Consider the following 26,805-nt stretch of genomic DNA (forward strand, 5'->3'; position numbering starts at 1 on the left):
GCAAGACATGCGTGTTAATGCATTTGCTTGCCCTTGAATTGAATCGGTGACAGCTAAGCAACCTTGGCAGGCTCAGCGCAAGATCACCATCCGCAGAGCACACCACGTACGTTCAAAAGGCTTTGGATGGATGAGAGGTTTGAGCCTGCCTCACACCCCACATGGCCGAACAGTAATAAGAGCATTTTGCCTCTCATGGTGGTTTGTCAAAACTAGTTGGGGAGAAAAAAAAAATTTTTTTTTAGTTCAAACCTACCTGGTGAGTTTAGATGATAAACATTTGCGGAGATCAGCAAAACACTACTGCTCTCTAAATATGCTCTTTGCTATCATGCGCTGTAAAGCATCTGTTCATCTTAACATATTTATCAATGTTATTTGTAATATAATATAAAGTTTTAGAGCACCTAGCTGAATGATGGATGGGGAAGGCTTCCCTTCATTCCCTGGTTTCCTTGCTTAAAAGCAAATGCACACAGTGCAATTCGGCTCACTTGCTTTTAGCCAAGCAAAAAGCGACGGTCAAGTCTAAGTCAGTTGTCCAAGACCCTTCTAGAGCCAAAGGAAAGGGAAGAACTGCTTCCAGGGCACAATTTGTCTAATCAGCTAAAAGGTGTCTGCATGAGGTGGGCTGAACCACTGCCCAGAGGTTCTTCTCTCTCCCTCTCTCACCACTTTGGGGGAGCCCCAGAAGCTAACGAAAAGGGTAATGGGCTCCACCCTGGGGCAGCCTGTAAAATGACATCAGGACATTTTCCTTAATCATACAGGAATATTTTGATGATAAAGCTGTTGAAGAATATGAAATGCTATAAATATGGGTAGTTGGGGACTACGTAAGTACCACAGATAGACACTCCACGTCAATCTTTCTTGGAGAAATAATGTTGACTTCACAGCCAAACTTGGTTTTATTTTCATCTATGTTGTTGCAGGATAAAAGAACAATCAACCTGCAGCACTGTTGTAATCTTTTTCTCAGCAATGTGGAGTTCTACATCAACATGCAACAATAGAGACCATGCTAATAATCTGTTAAAGGTTTTTGCTTAAACAATCTACATGAATTTAGCTGCGATGGTTGTACTTTCTTTTCCTTGCATTTAAAATGAGAAAAAATGGGTTTCAAAGATGTTGCTGATATGACCAGTGTCAGCTCAAGGGATTTTGCAAACCTGGGCAAATGAAAATGTTTGCCTTTTCTAGAAAAAAGTTGCTCACAAACTAAATAGTCATAAAACATGTTGCAGCTCCTGGAGCTCCAGTGCTGTAGGCAACCACTTGCTCTGTCTCTCTGACAGAGTAGGTCCTGTGTATAACTGAAATATAACAGGAAACCTCAACACAGATACAAAGAACAGAAAATACTTTTGCACAAAAGACCTCTGCTGAAAACAGACGAGAGGTATATGCAAAAATATGAGGTCAGCCCTGAGCCAGGGCTTGTTCATATGTCACTTCTCCTAGGATGAACCAGAGGAGAGCGGCAGACATGCACCTGGTGTAAAGTCTGTGGTGGTAACGGTCTCGTGAATAAACTGCGTGTTAAATGGTGCCTGTAAAAATAAGTGAAGCTAAAGTAATGTTGTTGGCTTGAGGTGAAGAAATCTTTTCTCCTTTTTTTTCCTGTAGGTGGAACTTCAACCTGTATTTTCTAACAACGCCACAGAAAATATTTTCTTACTCACCTGGTAGTGTAAATCCTTACATAGAGAACCTCAAACACTGGGTGAGGTGACCTGTGCATCTGACAAATGACCTACCCATTTATGAGCTTAAATAATGATTTCGATTTCTAGCTTTGAACACATAAGCAATGATATTTCCAGTCTCTCTTCAAAAGGGTGGAATTCGACATGGCACGAAGCAGTCTAGAGAAAGCACGACACTTAAGTGACACTTAAAACCACATAAACATGGCTCAAAACAAAAACATTTTGGGAAAAAGATTTTACAGGCTCACATTAAAATCAATGTTCCTTTTGCGTGTCAGTTCAAGGGGATGGATTACCCATTCTCCTCCACTCATTCAGACTCAAAAGAGTTTTATTTTTCTTTATGCAAATCATTTTTTTATTTATTTACCTTGGAAGTCCAGTATCTTATTCTCTTCATCTAGAAGCTTCATCAGTTTATCGTACAGGATTTGCTCATCAAATTTCATAGGATCTTAAAAAAAAAAAAAAACACAACAGTGAAACATCTATTGTTTCTTCCAGTAGTATTTCAGGAAACACTATTTTAAACTATAAAGAAAGATGTAAAAATACAAAAGTTAGAAACCATTTAACAATTAAAAATAGTTTTCATAGTGCTAGTTTCATAGCAGAGGTGACTGTCATTTTTTTTTCTTCTAAGTTGTGAAAGATGGTTCTTTATAAAAAAATATAATACTATATTTTTAAATGGTAAGCAAGATTATATGTTGATCTGGACTAATACAGGTTTACTAATTCTGATAACAGACTAGTTGAAATGATTATTTATATTCAAATTGCCAGATGAATTCTATTTGACTCTTCATTTAAAAAAAAAAAAAACCCTCAAAGTACCTAAATTTCTTTTCTAATGTGATTTGAGATCTTTATTAGGAATTTCACCTTGCTGTCCATAATACTAAGACATTATCTAGTATGAGCAGCTGTTACAGCACACTATGAATTTTGATTTTGTGGCTGGTCAGTTGTTCAAATTCCCAGTAACATCTGCAGATTTTAAAAAAAAGCAAGGGACATACACACACACGCCTTTTCCCATGAGACCTAATAAAAAAAAAAAAAAATCACTTCAAGTGTCTATGTTCAAGGGAGAAATGACCAGTTGAGACTGCCTTCTCTCCAGATCTCCTAGACCCTGGCTTCTCCAAGTTGTCAGTGAAGACAGGCAGGTAGAAGAACAAAGACATGCATGGAAGGCAGGTGAATTGAAGTACAGCTACAAGCTACTGTGGGTGGCTCTTTTTAAGTGCCCAATAGAATCTCAAACAATAAATTTTCGTTACCATGAAATTTCAGAGCCAAGTTTTTCAGTTACACCAAGCATTCAAAGAGGAAGGCTCCTACAAACCTCTCCCCCAACTACAGAATCTTTTACATTTCTTTGAGCATGTAACATTGAAATGTTCCCTTGGCGAGGGGGGAAAGCAAATCCATAGTGGGGTGTTGTTTGTTCTCAGGGCATTATCAACTCAGACAAATTTCCAAGACAAGTTTAATTTATCAAATATAGAAAAGATAATTGCTAATATCTTCATTTTCACAGAATAACCCATTAAAGAATCCCATATGATGAGCATATTAAAATGATATTTAACTTTGTATAATAGAGTTAGTGGCTGAAGATTCGCTTTTCACCAGCTATTCTCTTTGGGCATTGGGCCTGACTTGCTTAAGTCGTAAAAAGAGTGTAACTTTAAAGTCTGCCCTGATTTCTTCATCTTGTTCTACTTTTGTCTCTGTTAGTGACAAGGTAGTAGCTGGAAAGAGGAGGTAAATGAATATGGCTTCTAATCACGGGGTGACCATGCAGGACCAGACTCCAGTTCTGACTGTCCTTTTAACTCCCTCCACTACATACAAATGTAGTTCCACTTATGTAACACGTCTGCAAGGAAAAGAAAATCAGACAACGAGCTTGGTTTGCAAGTATCACCAAATCAGACTGGTTGGGGGGGAAGGAACCTTTGGAGATCATCTGGTCCAGCCCCCCCTGCTTAAACAGGGCCACCTAGAGCCCAGGTGCCCAGGACCATTTCCAGACAGATTTTTAATATCTCCAAAGTGGAAGACTTGCTCTTTGCAGAGTTGTTGGTAAATACAGAGTTATAACTGCTCTGCAGAGGTCAACACAACCAACCTGAGGCCAGTACCATTGCTAACAAACCCTTAATAAACAAGTGGTACCCCAACCTCTGAGCGACACTTTTGCTGGGGAGAAAAAGGAGGAGCACCAAAGGACAGCTGTTCACACGTGGATCTCGGGTCTAGCGTGATATGCAAGTGCCTAAAACCACCTCCCCCAGAACTGAATGGACTTTCTTAGAGCTTTCATCTGTTCCAAATTTAATACATAAATTAAAAAAACCCACCACCAACGTTTAGATTTAAGTGCATATCACTCAGCCTCAACACAAGGCAAGAGAGAACATTTTCTCCTGACGAAAACTATACTTCCTTACATCCCTTATGTGACCACTCCATCTGTACAGGTTTTTAGGCACACACATACAGTGACAGAAATCTAATTGCTTTTTATTCTCTGGTTATGAAGCAGATCGTGACTTGTGAAGCCTATTCATAAGATGAACCAAGGCAGTAGCAACAATAAAAAAAAAAAAAAAAACTTTCCTTTAAAAACTCTGAGCCAGAAGTTGACTTCCAAGGTATTACATGGCTGTCCTATACAATGAATAGGGGTTAGATGCAATTCACCCTTGATAAACCTTGATTTTTTTTAACCGGTACACAGAAATTCAAGTTATTGACATGCATTAGAGTCTGCTTTTTGCAGTCACACACGTTTTTGCCTCAAAAGTTGAAACCTCCATATGTACTTAAAGTTTCTGATGAATTTCAGAAATTATCTACTTTGGGACCCTTTACGATAGACACATTTTTTTAGATTTGACTACGACTGCATGTCTAGAGAGTCTCTGCAGTACAAATAAGCACAAGACTTTAAAAAAGCTAAGGACTAGGAAGGTAACACGGGAGAACTGGGTCTTGCGTGCTATCGGGTTGTTAGCGCGTAGTAACAGGAGCTGGGCCAAAGCATTCAGCGCGCAGCTAAGCGCTTCATCACCGCGATGATGTTCTTACTTAAGTCCATGCAAATTCAGGCAGGCCCATTCCCACCCTTTTTTATCTTAAAGCCATGACAGCCAAGGAGAATTTCCTCCACCAGACAATACCTCCTGGTTAATCTCTCTCATACCTACGCAGAGCTGCTGCTCGCCCAGCCCTGCAGAGCCACACCCTCCCACTCCTCCCTGTCGCCCACAGACAGCAAAGCTAAACATCCCGGCTAAACTGGCGAAAAGAAACCCCCAAAAAGCCTCCTTGTTTGCTGGGAACTTTTACAGGCTCTGGGGTTTCTTTCTGTTAGACAAACACACGTTCAGCTCAGTGATAGAACTGCTTTCCAAGAAGGACTTTGGGAGCAGGGTTGCAAAAAAGCTACAACTTACTGCTCCGTTGTGGACTAACTTCGTTAATTAAAGAGAACACGATACAGACAATGTTATCGGAGCATACTTCATTCTGCTGAGGTAGTGGAGTGAATACAGTACGGCCTCACTTTTACCCATCCATTAACTCACTGTCCTTGATCAAAGACTATATATGCCTATCGTGTTCAGAGTGGTTAAGGCTTATAATTTAAATTGTAAACCTCAAAATTTAAATAGAACTGCCTATGTGATCTTTGTCACCTCATTTTCATGAATGGAAAAGAATATTCTGACACTAAAATTACATACTTAATTCTGCCTCACCTTCACTGACCTCCATCCCACACTGCCTTGGGTTTATTTCCTCATCCATCAACGGGTCAAAGTAATTTCTGCTGTATTCATTTCCTGTGGAAAGCACATGAAGTAAGGGTCAGCGATTATTAGAAGCACATGAACCAAAATGTTAATTTTGAAATCGACACCAGCAAGCAAAGGGGCATTTTTTGCTACTTTATAAGCTTAATTTTTTTAACAAGTCTTCTAAGCCTACTAGTACTGCAATTATCATCTTGTGAAAGGTCAGAAAAGGTAATTCTGGAAACAAGTGCGCTTGATGTTACTTCTACTCAGGAACTAATGAGAAAAATTCTCAAATTTAGATGATGGAAAGATAAGAAAAAATTTTAAAATTCAGCATCCCCAACATACGCAAAATTATTCTTGAAACAGATTTTACAAGCGAATTACCCATGCCGCAGAGGAATTTGTGTTTCACAGCTGACCCCTCCAATTTCAACAGTTTTAAATTTCACCACTGAGGTTTCAATGTCTGGTGCATCTTTAATACTGTATTCAACCAGAGAAGTGTTTAATTACAGAGGCGATACTAGAATACTGCCTCATTAATCTGAACAGCAATTATACTCAGTTGGGCTAGGTAACTAATCCAAGATTTTGATGGGATAAAACCACTCATTTTAGCACTTTCCATTTCAGCAGCTAGTTTCATCTGCTCTTTAGAAACTAATCAAGTTTCCAAAAAAAAAAAAAGTAATTTGTTAGATTTATCAAAGAATAATGCAGCACCTAGCTGCCTAGAGGAACTCCCACTAAAAGCCAGAAGAACGAACTTTACACAAGAGGAGAGGAAGAGCTTTTTCCTCAAACTATGTCTTTCCTTCAGCAAAAGCACTACACTCTATTAAAACCATCCTCGTGTTCATTGAGTTTGCACACACAGTAATTTATTACTAAACAGAGAAAAAGTAAAATAATCAAGTCCATAACAAATTTTTAAATTGCTTGAATAGTCATAGATCTATATCCTGGAAAATACATAAGAGCTAAATGTACGAGGGGGTTAATTCATCCACGATACACTATAGTAGTCTACAGTGTATTTGTTTTAGGATCAAAAATAATCCAAGCAGCAGCTCCTTTTCAGAGACTAAATGAAACTTTGATATGAAACTAGGTTTAATTTATATTTCTGGACTGGCACATTTTGACTGTCAGTCTCTGTTCCTTCAACATAGTAAGTACAAGGACTGAAAATTTGCTTTACCTTGAGGTCTCAATAAAGAAAAAATAAATGAGTTTCATTTTTGTTACTTTATCTGTCAACAACTACTAGGCTGGTATGAATCTTGGCAGTATGTAATCAAAGTCTTATGTACTGCAATAACAGAGCCATTCTACCTTATTCACTGTAATTGTTTTTCTCTAGCACAAAGCACCGTGATGTTATATGAACAGCCCTTCACATGTTAGTAAAATAATTCACCCATGTGCTAAAAAAAGAAAATGATGATGCATTTCTTTATTCAATTACTTCATAGCTGTAAATGTAAATTGCTGGAAAGTACGTTGCAACCATACAAGCAATACTCAGCTAGTGCACAGGCTTTTTATACAGTCTCAATATCACAACAGCTTTTATTGAATTTTAACACCCCATGTTGTTTATCCTGTGGGTCTGGTGTGAAACTCTGAGGAGTAGACTTCTGGGCAACTCTTCTGGACAGAATAATTGGCACTTAGGAGGAAGTGTCATGTTATATTTGAGTCTGCAAGGCATGGAAACCATTATTCAAAAAAAGAGATACATTGACAAATACCATTAAACAGCTTGCTCTTTGGTCCTCTTTAAAAAAAGAACAATCTCAACCTTTCTTTGAGCAGTACGAGATATTTCATCCAGGGCTTTGTCTCTGTTAGAACCACACACAGCTGGAGATAGAAATTTATGCAGAAATAAAAAGAAGAACCAGGTTTGATTTCTCCAGAGCAACATACATACTTTAAAACCTACATAGGTAGAATGAGTGGTAAATGCCAGAATCGCCTCCTTATGGTGATTTTACAGATAACAATCCATTTTAAACTGCAGGACTCCACAGAAGACTTTCAGTGAGGCTTTCTGAAGAGTCAAAATCACTACAAACCTTAGATCACTGCTCTTGGGGACTTTTCGGTCTTTTGCCCCCCTCAGCTCAACATACATGTTCAGAACTGGTGTGACCTGGAGGTCTGGACTCTGGGCAGGTCTTAAGACTTGTTGGGGGCAGGGGCAGTTGCTTTAGTTTTAAAATGCAAAATTATCAATTTTAGTCAACATAACATACTGCCCAAGGCACTTTGCTAATAACATTTTGTGAGCATGTGAATGGATTACTAATCATTTCACATTTGCTTTTGGAAATATTTGAAAGTGTATAACATGTAAATTAACAGTCCACTAAGGAATTCACATCACACTGCTTCATGGTATAAACACAGTAAAGTAAATGTTAATACAGAGCTTGCTTGCAGGTATTTTGAACAGCAGCTTATAGCTTGGTGCTTTCAGACAGTAAGTTACTTTGAGTACCTGTTCCTACAAAGACTTGGCCAACTTGAGAATCTTAGGTCTTTGCTTTGATCCAGAGGTTAGCTCAAACCCATTAACTCAATTTGAAACCCTACTCATCCCTCAAAATGGTGTTATTTCATGTGGAAAACACAACATATAATTCAGGAAATCAGAACTGAAACGCAAAACCACAGATTATCTATACATTCAAATAAAAATGGAAAGAATGGTGTTGGCACAACAGTGACCAGGTGGGAATTTATAGAGTTTAATTAAAGCAAGAGGAGTTGCTAATAAAATTAGCATAATCCTTAGATGCAGCCCATGGGACTGTACACGTATTACTAGGACTGGATGAAACTCTAAGATGGCTTTTAAGCTAAGATATCTGTAGCCAATTATACAGTCTATGTCCTGAGAATACCATAGAAATAGCATGACTAAGCTGCATTTCTACAACGTCTTCTACTCCACGAAGAGATCAGGTAGCCCATATCAATATGACATCAAAGATACAACATGGAATTTGAATGACAGGCAATTCCATTCATATTGTATTATTGATCTAGATTTTTAGTTTAATGAAAGAATAGACAAAACTCTTGGATTTAAGTGCCTCCTGACCGATGTAAAAATGAAGGAATTGTTAATAGCCAGGTGACTGATTACAAAAGCTTGAATACGCATTTACTGCTGCTTGTTTTCAGAGTGGTGCTGGGTCTTAGGGATAAAAAGAGCAAAAATTTTGGCATGAGCCAGCTTTCATTCGAAGACACAATTGTGGTCTGAGCAAGTTTGCCTTAAGTAACAGCTCTCCCTTTTCAGGCAGCAGTGTGGTCAGCTCATGGCTCTACCAATGACTTGATAGAGCTTTACCAAGCATTACTAAGGCAACTCATAAAAGCCTTTTGCATAAGACTGACATCTTGGAAAGATGAAATTCCAGTCTGAGACAGAATTTTGACCCAAAGTGCTTTTGAAATAGCGATGCAGCTAGCAATGGAAAAAAGTAGTCTCCTTTCCACGTAGCTGTCTTAAAGCATTAATTTCAGCAGCAGTTCCTTTTTCTGAACATCATGGTAAACCTTCACTGTCTCCATTGCACAGGATGGAACTTATTTCCCTAGGGATACTTTGTTTTACGCTGCAGATACAGCCCTTTGGGCAGTCCAAATGTGAATTTCTAAAATATGCTAGCATATTTTCCAGTTTCTTTGAGAAGAGTATGGGATCACATGAGCCAAAGTGACATCCTGGGGTCAGACCTGAATCCCCTCTAAGAGATGTGCCCACCTCAACTTGGCCAGCAAGAATTGAGACTCAGGATCAGGAGGAAGGGGAGAGAAGGGTCCCACATCCTACATTTCGAGCTGCTTCACCCATTCACCCTTCCCTCAAGACATGGTGGGTCTTGTTGACTAGCAACCGCGCTCAACTGTTTTCATGTTTCAGTACCTACATTGACAAAGCTTGATATCTGCAAGTTGCTTCTTTGTAGATACAGGTCTTTCCTTCTAATCTGCACTTTGGAAAAAAAAAATCTATAAAGAATTATTTTTAAAAATCATTCAAAACAATTAAATTATAATAGAGGAGAAAGAAGCCTGCCCTCTTAAAAAAATAATCTCACAGAATGTGGAAGTGAAGAAAAATAAAAATCATCAACCAAAACTACATAAACAGTGAGAGTTCCTGGACAGTGAAAAATTGACTGGATTTCCAGTGAATTTATAGGCTCTTAGTTGATTTAAACAATGATTTAAAACCGGAAAATAATTTAGGAAAGTTTGAAACATTCACAAGAACATATTTTGAGGTTTTGTTCCAAAATTTTCCATTGCTATATTAAAAATAAAACTTCAGTTTCAAAAAACATGGTGAATTGATATGTAATCCACAAAATGTTAACTCTCAGTTCTTATTCCAGCAAGAAGAAAAAAAAAAAAAAAAGATAATTATTAAGAGTTAACCAGAAGTTATACTTTTAGTTTGGATTTTTAATTGTCGTTACGGAATCATGATATCTCTTACGTTTACCTTAGCTCATGGCCATTACAAATGCCTTTAAATTTATATAGGCTGATCTAGGTTGCATGTAGAAGCTGAATACCTTAAGACATTATTATTATTATTTTAGATTTACATCTAACATTATTGTCTATATTATTAGTGATAAATCTTATCTATATTATTTTAGATGTAGATCTAAAATAAGATTCCTGGGAAGCACAAAGTTCATCCAGATTATCACCAAATACATGGAGGAGTAAAGTGTTCTAAAGAGCGCCCCAAATTCTCATGAGTACCAGGCAGAATCCAATGAAAAATTATGCATTAATGGCATCCTGAAACTGAAGAGCATTAAGCAAGCGACTGGACGGTCAATTATATCTCGAAAACAGAGCTTGTTAAATACTACCATCACAGGGCGACCTCTCAATTTTTAAAAAGTTTTAAAAGTATCATATGTCATTTTCCTTATCCTCAGCGGACACCGTAGATAATGAGTAAACCACATAACTGTGTCTTATGTTTATATTGCAAGCCTTGAATAAACTCACTTGTCAGCTTTGACAGGACGCTGGCAAAGGGGCCGTTCACGAGCCTGAGCAGCGCAGAGCATGCTGCGCCTTCCCGGACGCTTGGAAAACCGCACCACACTCATGGCACAGACTTTTCCCTACTCCCATCCTGGAAGACTTACCACATTTACATTTGCTGCTGTTTAAGCAAAGGTATAGCATAGGAATTTTTTTCTTTTTTTTTTTTTTTTTTTTGTCCCCTCTCCCCTGCAAGCAACAGAAGGCACTGCGCCAAGGGAGGCCAGCGTGAGACCTGCAGCTCTTCCCGGGGAAACGCTGTTGGTCGAAGGCGTGAGAAAAAGCTTTGCTGATGATGGAGTTCATTTTGGAACGTTATTATCTAATGTGACACATGTCAGCGGGGAAAATGGATACTGAGAGCTCCCTGGCTGGCAGGCTTGGCTGGTCCCACTATTCCAGTGAGGGAACTCGCTGAATTTCGAGGGTCCAACAGCACTATTATGAAGCAAACAATTTCCAAGTGTAATAAATTAGCCTTAAAAATATATATTCGGTCACCTTCTGAAAGAGTATTTCCCAATTATAAAATTCATCCATTCTTCACAATTCTTCTCCCCCTACCTTTCACAAATTCAATTTTAGCACATTACTTAGATGAGTGGTACAGTATCCCTGTTGTTGAAATTGCATGCAATGGATCACGTTTTGCACACTACATTACACCTTGTGCCGTTCTGCTGATTTCAATTGGATTACACATTGTGTAATTCAACGCAAAATTACTTCCAATGACAACCCTTTTTATTCCTATGCATACATGGTGATCCATCATGCCCTGCATACCGAGTTTGGCATTTCCATTTCAAGTCCCTGTTGGAATCAGAAAGCATGGAACCACATACACAGAACTTGAATTATGAGATATAAACTTTGCCATTGTTTAAGAAAAAAAGGGTACGGCTTTGATTCATATTCCTGGGCAAAATTATTTGCATAAAGGATGGGACCAACACAAATAGCCAGTGTTGCAAGTTCCCATTTCCTTCACATGCAGCACAAAAGTGCATTTCCAGCAGACGCCTGGTTTTTCTGTCTGCACTCACTGTCTCTCCAGTGGGTAACTAGCATCTCTTTGGAATGAAATGAGATCCTGTTCCAAAAGCTTCAGCCTCCGTAAACAGCCTGAATCTGATGCACTTGCTGATATTTTTGTCATCAAATTGATATCCCACACAGTTCTTCCACAGAGCCCTTTTTCTGCCTGCATATTCCTGGGTCAAGGTCCTCGCCCAGTTACACACTTGAGCAAGAAAAGGCTTATATTGCTCTGCCGCAGTGCTACTACCGTAGTAACTGTTCCTTCGCAAGGACTTCTCTCTACTCTGGCTTTTGATAAGGAGCAGAACTGCTCTAATTTTACAGGGGGATTTTCCCCACAGGACGCATGCAGCACTGTGTTAGGTACATCCAACCCAGGATGCAGCCGTGCACCACGTAGAGACACTAATTTGCTCCCAGAAGCAGTATAGCCATGTTAATGTCATGCTGTACCTAGGCTAATTAGAAGAATAGTTTCTGGTCTTCAATCAAAAAAGCTTTCTTTCCCTCCTTTTTTTTTTTTTTTCTTTTTCCCCTCTTCCCCCCCCCCGCAATGTTGTAATCTCTGTGGGCAAATTTATTGGAGCATGAGATGAGATGTTAACAATGCCTGTTGCAGATAAAATGGTAGAATTAATTAGAGCTTTTGATTTTAGGAGATAATCTAGTTTTGAAAAAAGATTTGTGTATTGGGGATGATAGGGAGGGAAAAAAATGAACATTTCTTGTCATCTGGAGACAATTTTAACTTGATTCGTCAACATTTAGGGTCAGAATGCCTCTAGCCTTTGTACAATTGTGCAGGATACAAGGAGAACACAATTAGCCTTTCTTTTATCTTCCATGCAAAAGCCAGAGTATCCCAGTCGCCAAAGGTGTCTACACAACCAGCAGGTGCAAGGCAGGGTAGATGCTCAAAAACGCCCATGCCTGGATTCTCTGGCTCACTTGCACAGTTGGCACCCCAGAAAGACCAGAGTCTAATTTCTTCTGACATATATTCCCTCTATATGCTTGGGCGGGAAATTTTAGCTATCTTATAGACATGTGAACAGTGCCATCCCACAGGGATCTCCTCAGAAATTAGTTGGACCAAATCTGTGTAGGTCTGAGGCTAGCGTGAACACTAAGCAGTACAAACTGGTATAAGCCACTTGAACATTTTCTGATCACAGCAGCTGAGGACAAAATACATCCAAAGCTAAAATACATTAACATTTACTTTACAGGCCTATGACACAATGCTAAGTACAGTAGTCCTGTGTTCAGAGATTGCTTGTGACATATATCATCCATCTGAGGTTGAGCAACTGCCCTTGTATTCTGCCATCAGCCAAAGACGGCATGTTCCTGGAGGTTTGGTGCTTCCATCATGACAGTTTGCTGGAAGTCCTTTGCTGGGCAGAGACTCTACCAAGCCAGCCTGAATATTAGGGCACTTTACAAGAGTTTTGGATTTTAAACCCTCTGGAGAAAAAAGAAAACCAGATATTGCTTCACCTTGAGATCAGGCACCTGGCAACTGAGAAACAGATGGACATTGGTCCCCATCACTCCAGGTTTGGGTGATCTAACCCCAAATATTATTCCCAGGGAAATTTGTCTACTAGACCTCCCATGGATATGGCCAACATGAAAGTTTCTGACAAATTCAATATTTGCTGAGGGAAGGAAAAGACTTGGTTGGATTTAGCAATGAGGCAACTCTGAGAAGTTTCAGAAACAAATAAATTGCACAGTTTGGCAAAGACAAGGCCGCTGCCAGGCAACCTTAATTTCACAAGCAATATGTGAAATAAATGAAGGTGATAGGAGCAATCAGGAAAGAGTTATCAAAGAACTGTGAAGAGAAAATAGGGTAGAAGAAGCTACAACCAATTAGCTGACTGAAAATCAGGAGATTAGTCTGAGTAAATAATCAGGCAGTTCCCCTGGGTAACTATAACATTTCACAGCAGTACCAGGTCTTCACCATATAAGAGCAATGATGGGAAGCATACAGCAAAAAGAGTTAATGGCGTATTCCTGAACAAAGGCCTACTGATGTTGATGATAAAATTTGGAGTTTTGTCCATCATGCGAAATACAAGTGTGAAACGCAGAATGGCCTAACAGAATAATCATAGAATCTTTGGGTTGGAAGGGATGTTTTATCTAGTCCAAAACCCCTGCCATGAGTAGGGACATCTTCAACCAGATCAGGTTGCTCAGAGCCCTGTCCAACCTGACCTTGAATGTTTCCAGGGATAGGGCATTTACCACCTCTCTGGGCAACCTGTGCCAGTGTCTCACCACCCTCATTGTGAAAAATCTCTTCCTCATGTCTAGTCTAAATCTTCCCTCTTTTAGTTTAAAACCATTACCCCTTGTCCTGTTGCAACAAGCCCTGCTAAAAAGTCTGTCTCCATCTTTCTTATGAGCCCCCTCTAAGTACTGGAAGGCTGCAATAAGGTCTCCCTCAAGTCTTCTCTTCTCCAGGCTGAACAACCCCAGCTTTCTCAGCCTATCTTCGTAGCAGAGGCATTCCATCTCTCTGATAATTTTTGTGGTCCTCTTCTGGACCCGCTCCAACAGGTCCATGTTTTTCCCGTGCTGAGGGCTCCAGAGCTGGACACAGGACTCCAGGGGGGTTCTCACCGAAGCAGAAGAGACGGGCAGAATCACCTCCCTCGACCTGCTGGCCACGCTGCTTTGGATGCAGCCCAGGATACAGTTGGCTTTCTGGACTGCAAGCACACATTGCCAGCTCATGTCCAGCTTTTCACCCACCAGTACCCCCAAGTCCTTCTCAGCAGGACTGCCCTCCATCCCTTCATCCCTCATCAGCCTGTACTGATACTGGGGTTTGCCCTGATCCAGGTGCAGGACCCTGTACTTGGCCTTGTTGAACCTCACGAGGTTCACACAGGCCCATTCCTTGAGCTTCTCCAGGTCCCTCTGGGTGGCATCCCATCCCTCAGACAAGTCAACCACACCACTCAGCTTGGTGTCATGAGGGGTGCAATACTGGACCTTTTGGTCACCAACACAAGTGAGCTAACTGGCGACATCAAGATTGGAGGCAGCCTGGGCTGCAGTGATCATGCACTGGTGGAGTTCACAGCCCTGAGGTTAATGGGGCAGGTGAACAGTGCAGTCAGGACCCTGAATTTTAGGAAAGCAAAATTCCAGCTCTTCAAGGAGTTAGTCAACAAGACCCCCTGGGAAACTGCCCTTGGGGACAAGTGAGCAAGAACAGAGCTGACAGATATTTAAGGATGCTTTCCATAGAGCACAAGAGCTCTCAATCCCCAGGTGTAAGAAATCAGGAAGGCAAGAGACCAGCATGACTGAGTCAAGACCTGCTGGGCAAACTATAGGGCGAGAAGGAAATGAACAGGCAGTGGAAGCAAGGACAGGTATCCTGCGATGAGTACAGGGATGCTGCCCAGTTGTGTAGGGATGGGGTCAGGAGGGCCAAGGCACAGCTGGAGCTGAGCTTGGCAAGGGACACAAAGAATTGTAAGACGGGCTTCTACAGGTATGTCAGCCAGAAAAGGAAGGTCAAAGAAAGCATAGTCCTCTGATGAGCAAGACTAGCAAACTGGTAACAACGGGTGAGAAGAAGGCTGAGGTACTCAATTTCTTTGCCTCAGTCTTCACTGGCAATGTCTCTCACCACACCTCTTGAGGGGATGGACTGCAAGACAGGGACTGGAGGAGCAAAGTCCCTCCCACTGTAAGAGAAGATCATGATTGAGACCACCTGAGGAACCTGAACATGCACAGGTCTATGGAACCTGATGAGACACATCCCAGAGCCCCGAGGGAATTGGCTGATGTAGTTGCCAAGCCACTCTCCATGATACTTGAAGAGTTCTGGCAGTCAGATGAAGTCCCTGGGGACTGGAGAAAGGGAAACATTGCACCCATTTTTAAAAAGGGTAGCAAGGAGGGCCCTGGGAACTACCAACCCATTGGCCTCACCTCAGTGCATGGGAAGATCATGGAACAGATCCTCCGAGAATCAATGGATAGGGGTCAGAGTTTTATTTCTATTTCCATCACAGGTCTGCAGGGTGACTGCGAAGCATCCGGGAGCCTTGCACTTTGAGTCACAAAAATAGCCCCCACCAATCTGGTTTGAAAACTGAAAAAGCCTCTGAAAAAAAAATACTGGAAAGATTTCATCAGTTTCTTGAAAACAAGAATCAGTTCACAAACTCTCCTTTTCAGGAGATGTTCCATTATATAAGGAAAAGGAATAGATCAATAAAGTCAGTATAGCACAAACATACCTGTGACTTAAGCTGTTTGGGGGGCAGATGCCAGCAAGTTGCAATATCATGGACCTCTGCACTTGCTATTTAATCCCCAAGCGATGTATGTTCTGCAGAGCGGCCTCCTGTGCAGATGTAGCCAAATTCCAGGAACAGGTTTTAAGGCTGTCTTCAACACACAGCTGACTATTCACACTCCTTCCCAGTACCCTTAGCACAGAGGTGTATGAGAAGGTGTCTCAAAAGTAGGTGGAGGTTTTTCTAGAGAACACCTCCCTCCAGCAATAGTTGACAGAGGAACAGGCTGTGACACTGTTGCAAGATGGAGAAAATTATAGCAACCCCTGTAGCTATTATTTGCTGCCATTAAGGACATGGTGAAAAGATGGGTGAAAAGATAACAGAAAGGCAATGCCATCTCCATGCCCTGCCTTAAAGTGCATAGCCTGAAAATCCAGCCTGATGTTTATATAGTGTTTCCAACCTGTAATCTGCTAAATGCTGTGATTAAATAATTGTCCTTAAGGTTATAACTGCTTTTAAACCGTACAGTTTAACACTGAGTGTTGGAATTGACAAACGTCATTCCCCATTGACTAAGTAACCTAACCTCAGCCTGGGGACCGAGAGCTGGAAGAGAACCCAATGGTTGTGGATGGGAGGAAACCCCAAAGAGTATTTTATTGGCATCTGGGGAAGAAAAGGGGACGAAAGTGAAAGGGAGCAGTGGAGGGGCCTAAAACACATCTATTTTACATAAGCTGATGCTGTTGTGCTTGGCAGGCATTTCTCATAAGGTAAGGAAGACTGTCATTTTACTGGCATAGCTAAGGTTGGGGCAACAAGCCATGCCAGTGCGTGTGGACTCCCCCTCTTAGAGAAATAGGTTCCATCATGGGGTGCAAGTCTTGCCTCTGGGGGCGTGGAGGAGAGGGACGGAGGCTTCTGTGCCAAATCTCTCTTAGAAACGGCAGAGTGGCTCCTGAGAGCTGAGGGGCAGGAGAGAAAGCTGTGGAAGGTTTCCTCTATGCGGTAGGATGGTGGTAGTTTTCAACACTACACGTGTTTTCGCTATGAGCTGAAATGACAGCAGCTATGAACGTGGAGCAAAGCAAAGGAAGGCAGGCTGGCCCAAGGAACCAATCCCCATAGACTGGCAGTCCCAAACCACAATAGATTGCCACAAGAAGGGGTAAGCTACCTGCAAACCTAGTCTTCACTGAGGACTGTAAAATACGACCATTTATACATTACTACATTCATGTGATACTGCTCTTACCTGTGCAGTTGACTTTTCCCTTTCCTCTCTTTAATGAAGTATTGTTACACTTGGGAATGGGAAAAATTAGCTTGTGAGGTACCAGAAGGTTTTGTTCGATTTTTTTTTTTCCCAGTTTCTGGACAAGCTTGAAGTTGTTGTTTTATTAGCAGCCCTTGAAAAATTTTAACTGGCCCCTGTGACTGCCAAACAAGTCCTGACATAAGTTAGATTAAGAATAATTTAATGCAAGGTTGGACCAGATCATCTCTAGAGGTCTCTTCCAATCTAGACTTTTTTATGATGGTATAAATGGATGAATTTTTTTTTTTAATAGCCGAGTGACTTAGAGGCAGAGAGCTACGTGAATAACTGATCTTCTGGTTAACTGGATGAACAGAAGGTTGAGGAGGGAGACACAGTGTTGGGAAACAGAATTTTCAAACTCTCAGCAAGATTTCCTCTCCCATTACAGAAACACTTCACAGTGTATCAAGGCATTGCATTCCAGGCGAAATGTAACAATTTCTACTCCTTTCACAAAGATTATATTCAGTTAGGGGTTTTTTTTTGAACAAAATACTACTTAGGATGAAAAATCCAAATGTTTAAAAAACACATTTCAGGCTTTTAAAAAAAGTGTTGTTTTCTTGAGGGAACTATTCATGAATTTCTGAAGAGGCGACTGAAAGCATGGATAGTCTCCAGCGAGCCCGACTTCATTTTTTGCCAGATAGACTATTTCATTAAAAAACAATCAATCCCTTTGTCTGCTTAATCACTGTTCTGACAGGCTGCAAAGGAAAGACGAAGAATTCCTGCTCCGTGCAGCACTACACAGAGTCACATGAAGGCTAAATGGAAAACCAAACCTAATTTTGCAAGGGGCCATTAGGAGCCATGGGCTCTCCAGTCCCACAAGGATAAAATCTTAACACAACAAGGCCCAGAGTTTTAAAAGTGAATGCCTGAAGTTTTGCCCACCAGCCTGCCCTTACCCATGTAAATACCTGGGCTGGCACACCAGGGTACTTAGCAAGCAGCATTGCTGCTTGTGAGTTAATGGGAAATGCTGGGTGACCAGGACTTTTCAAAGTCACACCAGTTCCTTTGGTACTGTGGGAGGTCTCGGACCTTGGATGCACATTTACATATTCATGGATGCACACAGTCCACTTGAAGTTAATGAGACCACACAGTCCAACAAGGTAATTCTTTTTTTTTTAATGGGTATTTAGGGAAGATTTTGAGTCTGACTTCAGGCATTTTTGCTTTTACGTTAAATCTTGGCCAAGATTTTCCCCATATAACTCACAAGATGCCTTTAAATTCTTTTCCCCACCTTCTTCCTCACTGGATTACTAAGGAAAAATAACCATTCATCATAACAACCAGCAGTAATAATATTTCAAAATAGAGTAATTAAACAATACGTTAAAAGACATCAAACTTCTGCAAAAGGAAAACTGACATCAGTAAAGATCCTTAAAGTCTGTTTGAATGAACCTAAATAATAAACAGAGATTGCTTCCTGAGGCAGTGTCTCCTTTGGGTGCTTGCATCAAAGCTGAGCTTAAAAACTAGGATCGCTCCTCCTGGACAAACCAAGCGAACAGGAGACTGCTCCAAGTATCTGAGCAACACTGGCTGAAAAAAAATAAAGAAACAGGAAGCAGAGGCAAGATGCTGATTGACTGAGGGCATATGGGAGACCTAAGGACAACAATCAATCATGGATCCGTAAGCTGCTTAAAACTACTCAACGCTTGGGAGCCAGTGAGGGAGCAGCATCTGTGCGCTCGGACCAGCTGCGATGCCTCCAAAACCCAACACGACACAAATCACGGGGAAGTGCTGCCATGAGAACCTGCTCCCTGCACTCCCCGCCCCGCCACGGGGAGCACCGCTCAACCTGCACCCCCCGGTACGGGGAGTCACTGGAGCATGGAGACGGGAGCCCGGGTCTCTAAACCTTTAGACGGCCCATGTTTCCAGCGGTATTTTGGGTTTCCCACCCAGGGTTTGCAGGGGCGCCCGTTTGGAGGGGTTGGGACGGGAGCGCCTGGCGCAGGCCATGGAGCGTGCAGGTTGGACGGGGAACACGACCACTGTTGCTGCGTTTGAGGCTAATCGGGTTTGATGTCTCACCTCTTGGTTCAGCATGGGCTTGCAGCCCGAGTTTTTGTTGGTGAGCTGCAAGGGTGCTATCTGGCTTGTCATGTCTAATAACGTCCCCTCCTGAAGGCTGATACGCTGAAAGATCTGTGTTGCTGATGTTAAAAGCTGGATTTTCAATGCCTTCTGTTGCTGCTCTCTCTTCTTTTACTACAGAAAACAAGGAGGTCAGAGGAGCATATTATAGCAAAGTGTATTTCAATGACAAGCAGAAAATTCCTTCTAGTAATTCCTTTGCTGAAAGACTCAAGTGTATCGTCCTCAAATGTCGCCAAAACAGAATTAGGTTAAAATTAACTCCAAAAAAAAAAAAAGGAATAAATGATTAAAATAATTACAAATTGCACCCTGACAAGCAAGAGCAAAATTTCGCCCACAGCCATTTGTCTGTAATTAGTTAATTAATCCTTACACAAATTATGAGCAATAACTCATCAAGCAAGGCTCACCCATCAGAAATTCAGCCGACTTGGATTTCTTCTGCTTAGTTTGCTTCAGAGCCTTCTGCTGGAACTTCTGGAGGGAAATTGTTAAATGAATAAATTAGCTAAAGAACGAAGATCATCCTTTATGATCCACAACTAACACAGTATTTTAAATATGGGATGGCATTGAAATGTCATTTAATTTACATCTCTGCTAAAGGGGTCAAACACTAATTGAACAACAGAAGTGGAAGAATTAAATAAAATAGCAGAAAAGTTAAAACAAATGCCAAATGAAGGTCACATTAAAATACTATGTTTTTTCCCAGTTTTAATTAATGCAAAGAAACCTCAACAAATGAAGAGCGTTATAAGACTTGTCTTTACAGTATGCATTCAGCAGCCACTGCTTTATTTCGCTTGCAGAACTGCAGTGATTCATTTAGAAAAGTTTGTTTATGCATCATATTTATAGACAGACTTCCCTGACATCCCCCGTTCCCTTATTTTCTAGGGCCACTTGCATAACCAGTGTATTTGTTCATCACAGAGCAGCTAAAAAATGAATGAGCCCTACAATTTTGTACAAGGCAATAAAATAAAAATAACTCCAAAACACGTTACAACGAGATGTCACAAAAGAGAGATCACGGTGCAGGGGAGGGAGGAAGCAGGGCTCATCACAACAATGAAAAGTTCATTTGATATTAGAGAGATGTCAGCAACAGTTACAGTGAAAACAAATAGCAGGAGATCTTGGAGGATCTGAACTCTGACAAGTTCCACATTAATTCCCATGGGGAAGCAAGGCTCAAAAAGAAAAAAAAAACGTGATCACGTTACTACCGTCAGGAAGGTCCAAGTGTTAAACACTGTCTTTGTATAATACCTTGAGTGGCGCAAGCGAGAGAGTCACACCTGGGCTCGTGCGTGGCTACAGACCCCTACAATAGATGCTAACAGTCAAAGCAGGCAGAGATTACCTCAAAGAAAGCACATCTGGGAGTATTAATCAAAGCCAAAACCAAAGTAAGAAAACAGTTCAGACCCATTTATTTTTCAACATCACATGGCAGTTTCTGAAAACAGCATTATTTTTTCAAGCCAGTTGCTTAATTGTCCAGTGATAAAGACCACTCCTGGCAACATAGCTCCTGGAAACTGTCAATACAAAAGGATTAATTACAAGAATCATTGAAAAATTGCAACTTTTACAGCATCCATCTTTCCCGTTTGATTGTGGGTGTCAATTTCCAGTAAAAAAACAACGCTTGCAGCAGACACAATCAATAAAACTGTCAAAAATAACTGAACCATAGCACTGACAGATTAATGTAGATATTAATATCTTCATATATATACATGTATATATGCACACAGACACATGTTAGTCTGAAAACAGTGGACTTCCTCTAAATTAAGACTACTACCCTACTAAAAAGCAAATAGGTGTAAAAATGACTAGACACATTCTGGAAACTACAGTAAGTAAATATTATAACAGAATTAATTCCTACAAGCCGCACACAGCACAACTGAATTTAATGATAATTTTGGCAGGAGTTCAATAGGTTCAGGAATTCACCCTACCGCTTCTGATTTTTTCTGAACTGAAAAATCGTTCAAAAATATATGTTAGCATCTTTAGGATTATATCACTTTTGCAATATTAAAGTATTGCTGCTTTCCTTCATACCATAAAATTTTAATCAAGTCAGTTTTAAAGATTCTGGCAGTATTTGTAACGCTGTTGTGTGATAATTATTCTTATTATGCTCCATATAATCACCACACAAAACCTTAAACTTTATCTTAACAGCTAAAGAAAACAACACCTAGACAAAAATTCTGGGAGATATTTTCAACTGGTGTAAATCAGTATACATCCATAACTTTGATAGAATTAAAATGATCTTCATTACCTTCTACGTATTCCTTTCGCATGTCAGATTTCCCTAGCAAAACCACTTGCAGGCTATATTGGCCATATTTTATTTCAATTGTTATAGTCTGTAAAACACATAAGCTCCTTTCACAGCAATAAGAAAAAAAAAATTTCCTCCTCCCCTACATCTAATAAGGATGTGGAGTGGGTTTATGACATTTCAGAGTGCGTTGGGGGGGGGTTGGTGTTTTTTGTTTTGGTTGATTTTTTTCAGTGACACAATAGATTACATTCTTTGGTGCTTCACTCACTGCAATGCAAATTAGTATTTTTAAGTGGTTGATGTACAGGTTTGTGACTCCTGCTTACTTACAAAGAACTTGAACAGAGATTATGCCCTTGTCCCTTAATGTGATCAGGTTTTGTAATGGTGTTTTTCACGAGTTCATATTTTTAGAATGAAAGCAACACCTGATTTTCAGCAGCAGAGAGGAATTCTTCCAGGGTTACTTCTCAACACGACTGAATAACGGAGTATTTCAGGGGTGGCCTTTGTGTAATCAACACATGTTCTTGTCACTTCATGCTTCAGAGGAAATTAGAAGACATTTTCCCTTCATACCTATCTCCAGCCAATTTCCTCGTCCTTCTTTTACACATGAGCACCTTTAAGTAGTGTAAATTACACTCTTCCCCCCCCAAGCCCCCCACTTCATTTTAGGTTTCCTTCCCCAGCCCCCTTACCTTTACGATACTTTGCCTTCTCATCAGAGAATAGGCAGGAAATTATCCAGTGGCATTTTATATCCTTTTTGTCATTAGTCACTACCAATTAATTTATGTATTTATGCAAATTCATGTCTGAAGCAATTGTTCTTTAATCAGTTCACATGTACCTGCAAAACTTAGGTTTCCAATAGCAAATTAAACAAAACTCTTTCGGTGACCATACAAATTAAACTCTTTCAGTGACCACTTGCCGTACTTGCAGGCAAAGTCCTGTTGTGAAAGCATGCCTAGATGAACGCCCATGAACACACGTCCACACGGAAAGCCACCATTTCTAATTACAGAACATTATCTAAAACTAGATGTAAAAAAGCATTCCTACAAAAAAGCGAAGCTGCTCGAGCCTCAAGTGGTACAAAGGCTGCGCTGGCTTACACCTGCGGTGGAGGTGGTCCAACTTGCATCCGCAAGCGATACACGTCAGACCTGTCCATCCACAACCAGCACATAGAAAGGGGATGTCCTTCGCTTGCAAAGTCAAGTTTAACGGGTGCTGCTGCTGCTGATAGCAATTCATCCTATCTCAAAGCTCCACCACAGCTGGTGAAAAATAAAGTCTTGCTTTTTAACCTTTTTTTTTTTTAAATGCCTTTTTGCCTCGAGTGCGCTGCGTTATGGCAAAGACAAGGGGAGTTGGAAGTGTCTGAGCACAACGCAGGCTAATCACCGCGTCATTCAAAAAGTGACCTAAACCTTTAAATGCCTTTTTTGCATGGCATCATCCTTAAAACACACCGCCTGCTTACTGATACCGATTGAAACAAAGGAAAACTGGGAGTACCAGGACCCGTCGAGCTCGGGTCTGCGGGAGAGCAGCAAGCGCCGCAACAACAGCGGCAGCAGCAACTGCGAGGGAAAAAACCCTCATTTATAACCAGTGACAACTAAAACCTATGAAGTTTTTAAAAGAATGTGATTGTTGTCAAAAGGAATTGGGTACAACAATGCTGCGTTCAGCTCTGGTTCCACTCAAAGCCCTGGCTGAGGGGCTCTGGGAAAGCTGCTGGAAGGCTGGTGGGCACAGACCAGCAAGAAAGTGAATTTTGCATACTGTACGGATCATCGCTCAGTTCAGGGCAGTCATATTGAATCTGTGATCAACCAATTGTGCTTCATGAAACCGTCAGCCCTCATTTATGTCTAGCTGTTTTCTTCTGTCCTGCTGTAAACAAGCTCTGCTCCAAGCTGTCTCCCTACCCTTATCTGCTTACGAAGATCACACAGACAGACCTCATCAGCAGCCTTAGAGTTAAAGTTAAAGTTACTGCTTCCAGACAGCAGTCCCCATGCAAGCTGGAAGTCAAAAAGAAGAGCAACTTTGGAATGACAGAGTTTTAGTTCCTTTTAGGAAATGCATACCTTAGATTCATACACATACTGGCATGTTATGTCTCTTTCATGAAATTAAATTAGGTGTTCCTAATATGAACAACTGTATCCAACATCAGCAAACTAGCTCAGCAGATTCATCCGTGGTTTTGTTTCTGGGTTGGTTTTGGGTTTGTTTTGGGGTTGTTTTTTTGTTGGTGTGTTTTGGTTTGGTTGTTTTGGGGTTTTTTTGTTGTTTTTGTGGTTTTGTGTGGGTTTTTTTGTTTGTTTTGGTTTGGTTTTTTTGTTGTTTTTTTTTTTTCTCCTTTAGGGCTTTGTTTGAATACAACCAAAAGAGAAGTAGCTAGAAATATTGTCAATCTGGTAGGGGTCCAAGAACCTAATAATGCCTGAAATGCTCTAAGGAGTGTAATGATGGTAAACAGGAACAGGTATGTTGGTTTCTGTTCTCATTCACTTCAGCGAGAGCATTAGCCTTTCAACATAAAGCAGAACACAGCACAGTTTTCAAAGAATGATCCTCTGGCATAAAGAGGGATGGAGCCTTACTAAAAATACATTTCCCTGCGAATGCACACACAAATGCGTTCATTGGTATTTACAGCATTTAATTCTTGCAACCAGCTGCTAAGTCCCTGTTAAGGCTTTCCTTTATGCAGCTGGAAACTTTTCCCTTCTCCTAGCCTATTACTTTGTCTATTTAAGGGATGGCAGCCAAAGCAAAACAGCTTGTAATTTGCACCTGTCTGCTTTAAGCACTCCATGTTAGATTTTGCAGAGAGCAAACTCTTCATTGCTAATGACAATGGCACTTAGTAGGGTCAAACATATTTTTTAGCTGACTCCGCAGCAATTAAAACAAATAAATAAATAAATACTCACTTCACTTAAGCCTGTTCTAGCTAGCTAGACGAGGCTTTTAGACGAGGCTAAAGGAAAAGCCTCGTCTAAAACTAACGGCTCAGTGCGTAGGTGGAAGATGTAACCCCACGTGTCTAGTCTAATACGACACTGGGCACAGCTAGGTGCAGCTGGACCCGTGCACTGCCCGTGCAGGAGCGTGCAGAACAGCTTTTACCTTTTCCCCTATAAAAATTCAGAATTGTTTCAGAGAAGAACCACGTGCAAAGAATACTTCCAAATTTCTACATACCAGGCTGTCCTTTAAGGAATCACAGTACGCTTCGCTACCTACAGGGTCAGGCCTATGAGGAAATTGATCTCCGATAATTAAAAAGAAACACGTGCTTCGCTCCTGATCCAGAGACGTGCAAGCATTGCCACGCAGAGACGCACTAGCTGGAGCACAGAGCGGTGAAGGTGTATCTCAAGCAAATAAACCACGTGTGATCTTTCAGCCTTACATAAACTACGTTAGCAGGTTTGCTTCTTGTTAGAAAACGAGCATCGGTGCTTTCACTCAACTGTGGTATCATTTAAAATTACATTGAAAGAAATAACAATTACACTGGTATATTAGTTTCGTTACCAAGTAGTTGGGTTTTTTTCTTGCTTGCTTTTAAAATAGAAAAGCCTTCAAAAACTCAGGCTACAGAGCTGATGACAAAAACAAAAAAGCTGGGGAAAAGAAAACAGAAAATAAATAAAAGTAAAACATACAATTTATTAAAGAAAACATTGGTGTTGCATTTCAATTTCATAGATTGTCCCCATTTGTACTTCCTGTTTAAACAATAACTAACACGATGATGGGTTAAATGAAGTTGAGATTGTCACAAACATGGCCTCGCTAGTAATTAATGTAGTTTAATATGGTTGTTGGCACACATCTCGCATGACAGATAATGTTCCAACATGTCACTGATAGGACCTTTCAGCACAGCTTTAGGAGATCTACCAGGCATTGCTGAGGTTGGTTAGGTCAAAGGGTTGAACCATGTGTAATTCAGAACAGAGGAGGTCCCACGGTCACTCCACAAAAACAATTACACTACTTATTTCACTCCATCCCTTGCCCGAAATTCACAAGCCTCACAGTTTCAGCGCAGTCAATCTCGCTCTGCCCTGGGGCTATGAGCCACATGAAAATATGTGGTGCTGTGTTTATAAATCTAATCAAAAATAGAAACAGTAGACAAGCACAATGAGGTCCTACTATGGATCATGGGAATTCTCTAAATTCTGAAGGCACTTTTGTTTAACTTCTGTGGGCCTTCTCCTACCATTACATTGTCTGATACTCTCGTTAATCATCCCCTTGACTTGTCAATGATATAAAGGAGCCTACGCGTCTGCTGACTTCCCTCCCATCACACTACAAATATTATGAAACAGCAACGCTACAAATAGTCCCTTTAATTTTCTGTTTTAAAGCATGGCTTTTCTTCACTTACCTTTTTCTCCATTCCAGCCTGCCCTTTCTCAGACCTGCAGCAGAAAACTCTTCCTCCTGCAACAAAAGAGGGAATACATCTGAATTTTCAGTCTGCATACGGTCATTAATACCCTTAGGTTTAACACACAGACTTGCAGAGGACCAGCCTAGGAATCTGCCAGGATGGGAGATCTTTTCCTGCTGCAGTCCCTGTTCCTGCCTTGCCAAAGAGCAAAGGGAAGATATAGTGCTGTTCCTTCACTTTGCCTTTTTGAAAACAACTTTGCATCAAATCACATTAAAAAAAAAAGCTAACGAAGATAAACAAGAAAAACAACAGTTTAAGCTCAGATGAAGTAACACCAACAAAGATGTGGTTTTGAGTGAAAGTAGCCCAGAAGCGGATAATTCCTACCCACAGGCAGTAACTACTGAAACGATGCAGAGTTTGCTATGGAATACATCTAAAGACTACAGTACCAAAGCTGCCAGGCTCAGGAATGCTTCTGTGATCCAGCGTTTAGGTGGCTCCTACTTGTGCATCACTCCCTGCACTGGGATTTCCATTAGAAGGATGGAAATTATCCTCTACTCTGACATTATAATCACTAAGCAAACATACAGTAGTTTTACAAGTTATATATCACATGAGCAAAAATGAGTCAATTTTATACCAGCTACTTTTGTC

At 40.8% G+C, this 26,805-nt stretch overlaps 1 protein-coding gene across 1 annotated transcript; it reads right to left on the bottom strand.

Annotated features, from left to right (window-relative positions):
• Window positions 1-2,085: 2,085 nt before the first annotated feature.
• On the bottom strand, window positions 2,086-26,192 carry OFCC1 (orofacial cleft 1 candidate 1; the record flags this gene model as incomplete). The annotated part of the gene is made up of 7 exons (XM_010282311.1): window positions 2,086-2,169; window positions 5,492-5,575; window positions 19,328-19,504; window positions 19,804-19,870; window positions 23,189-23,299; window positions 23,651-23,746; window positions 26,137-26,192. Coding segments are annotated over 7 exons (675 nt in total), but the record flags the coding sequence as incomplete, so codon positions are not given.
• Window positions 26,193-26,805: the final 613 nt, after the last annotated feature.

The sequence above is a fragment of the Phaethon lepturus genome, unplaced genomic scaffold (genome assembly GCF_000687285.1).
Source record: "Phaethon lepturus isolate BGI_N335 unplaced genomic scaffold, ASM68728v1 scaffold8232, whole genome shotgun sequence".
NCBI classification, from domain to species: domain Eukaryota; kingdom Metazoa; phylum Chordata; class Aves; order Phaethontiformes; family Phaethontidae; genus Phaethon; species Phaethon lepturus.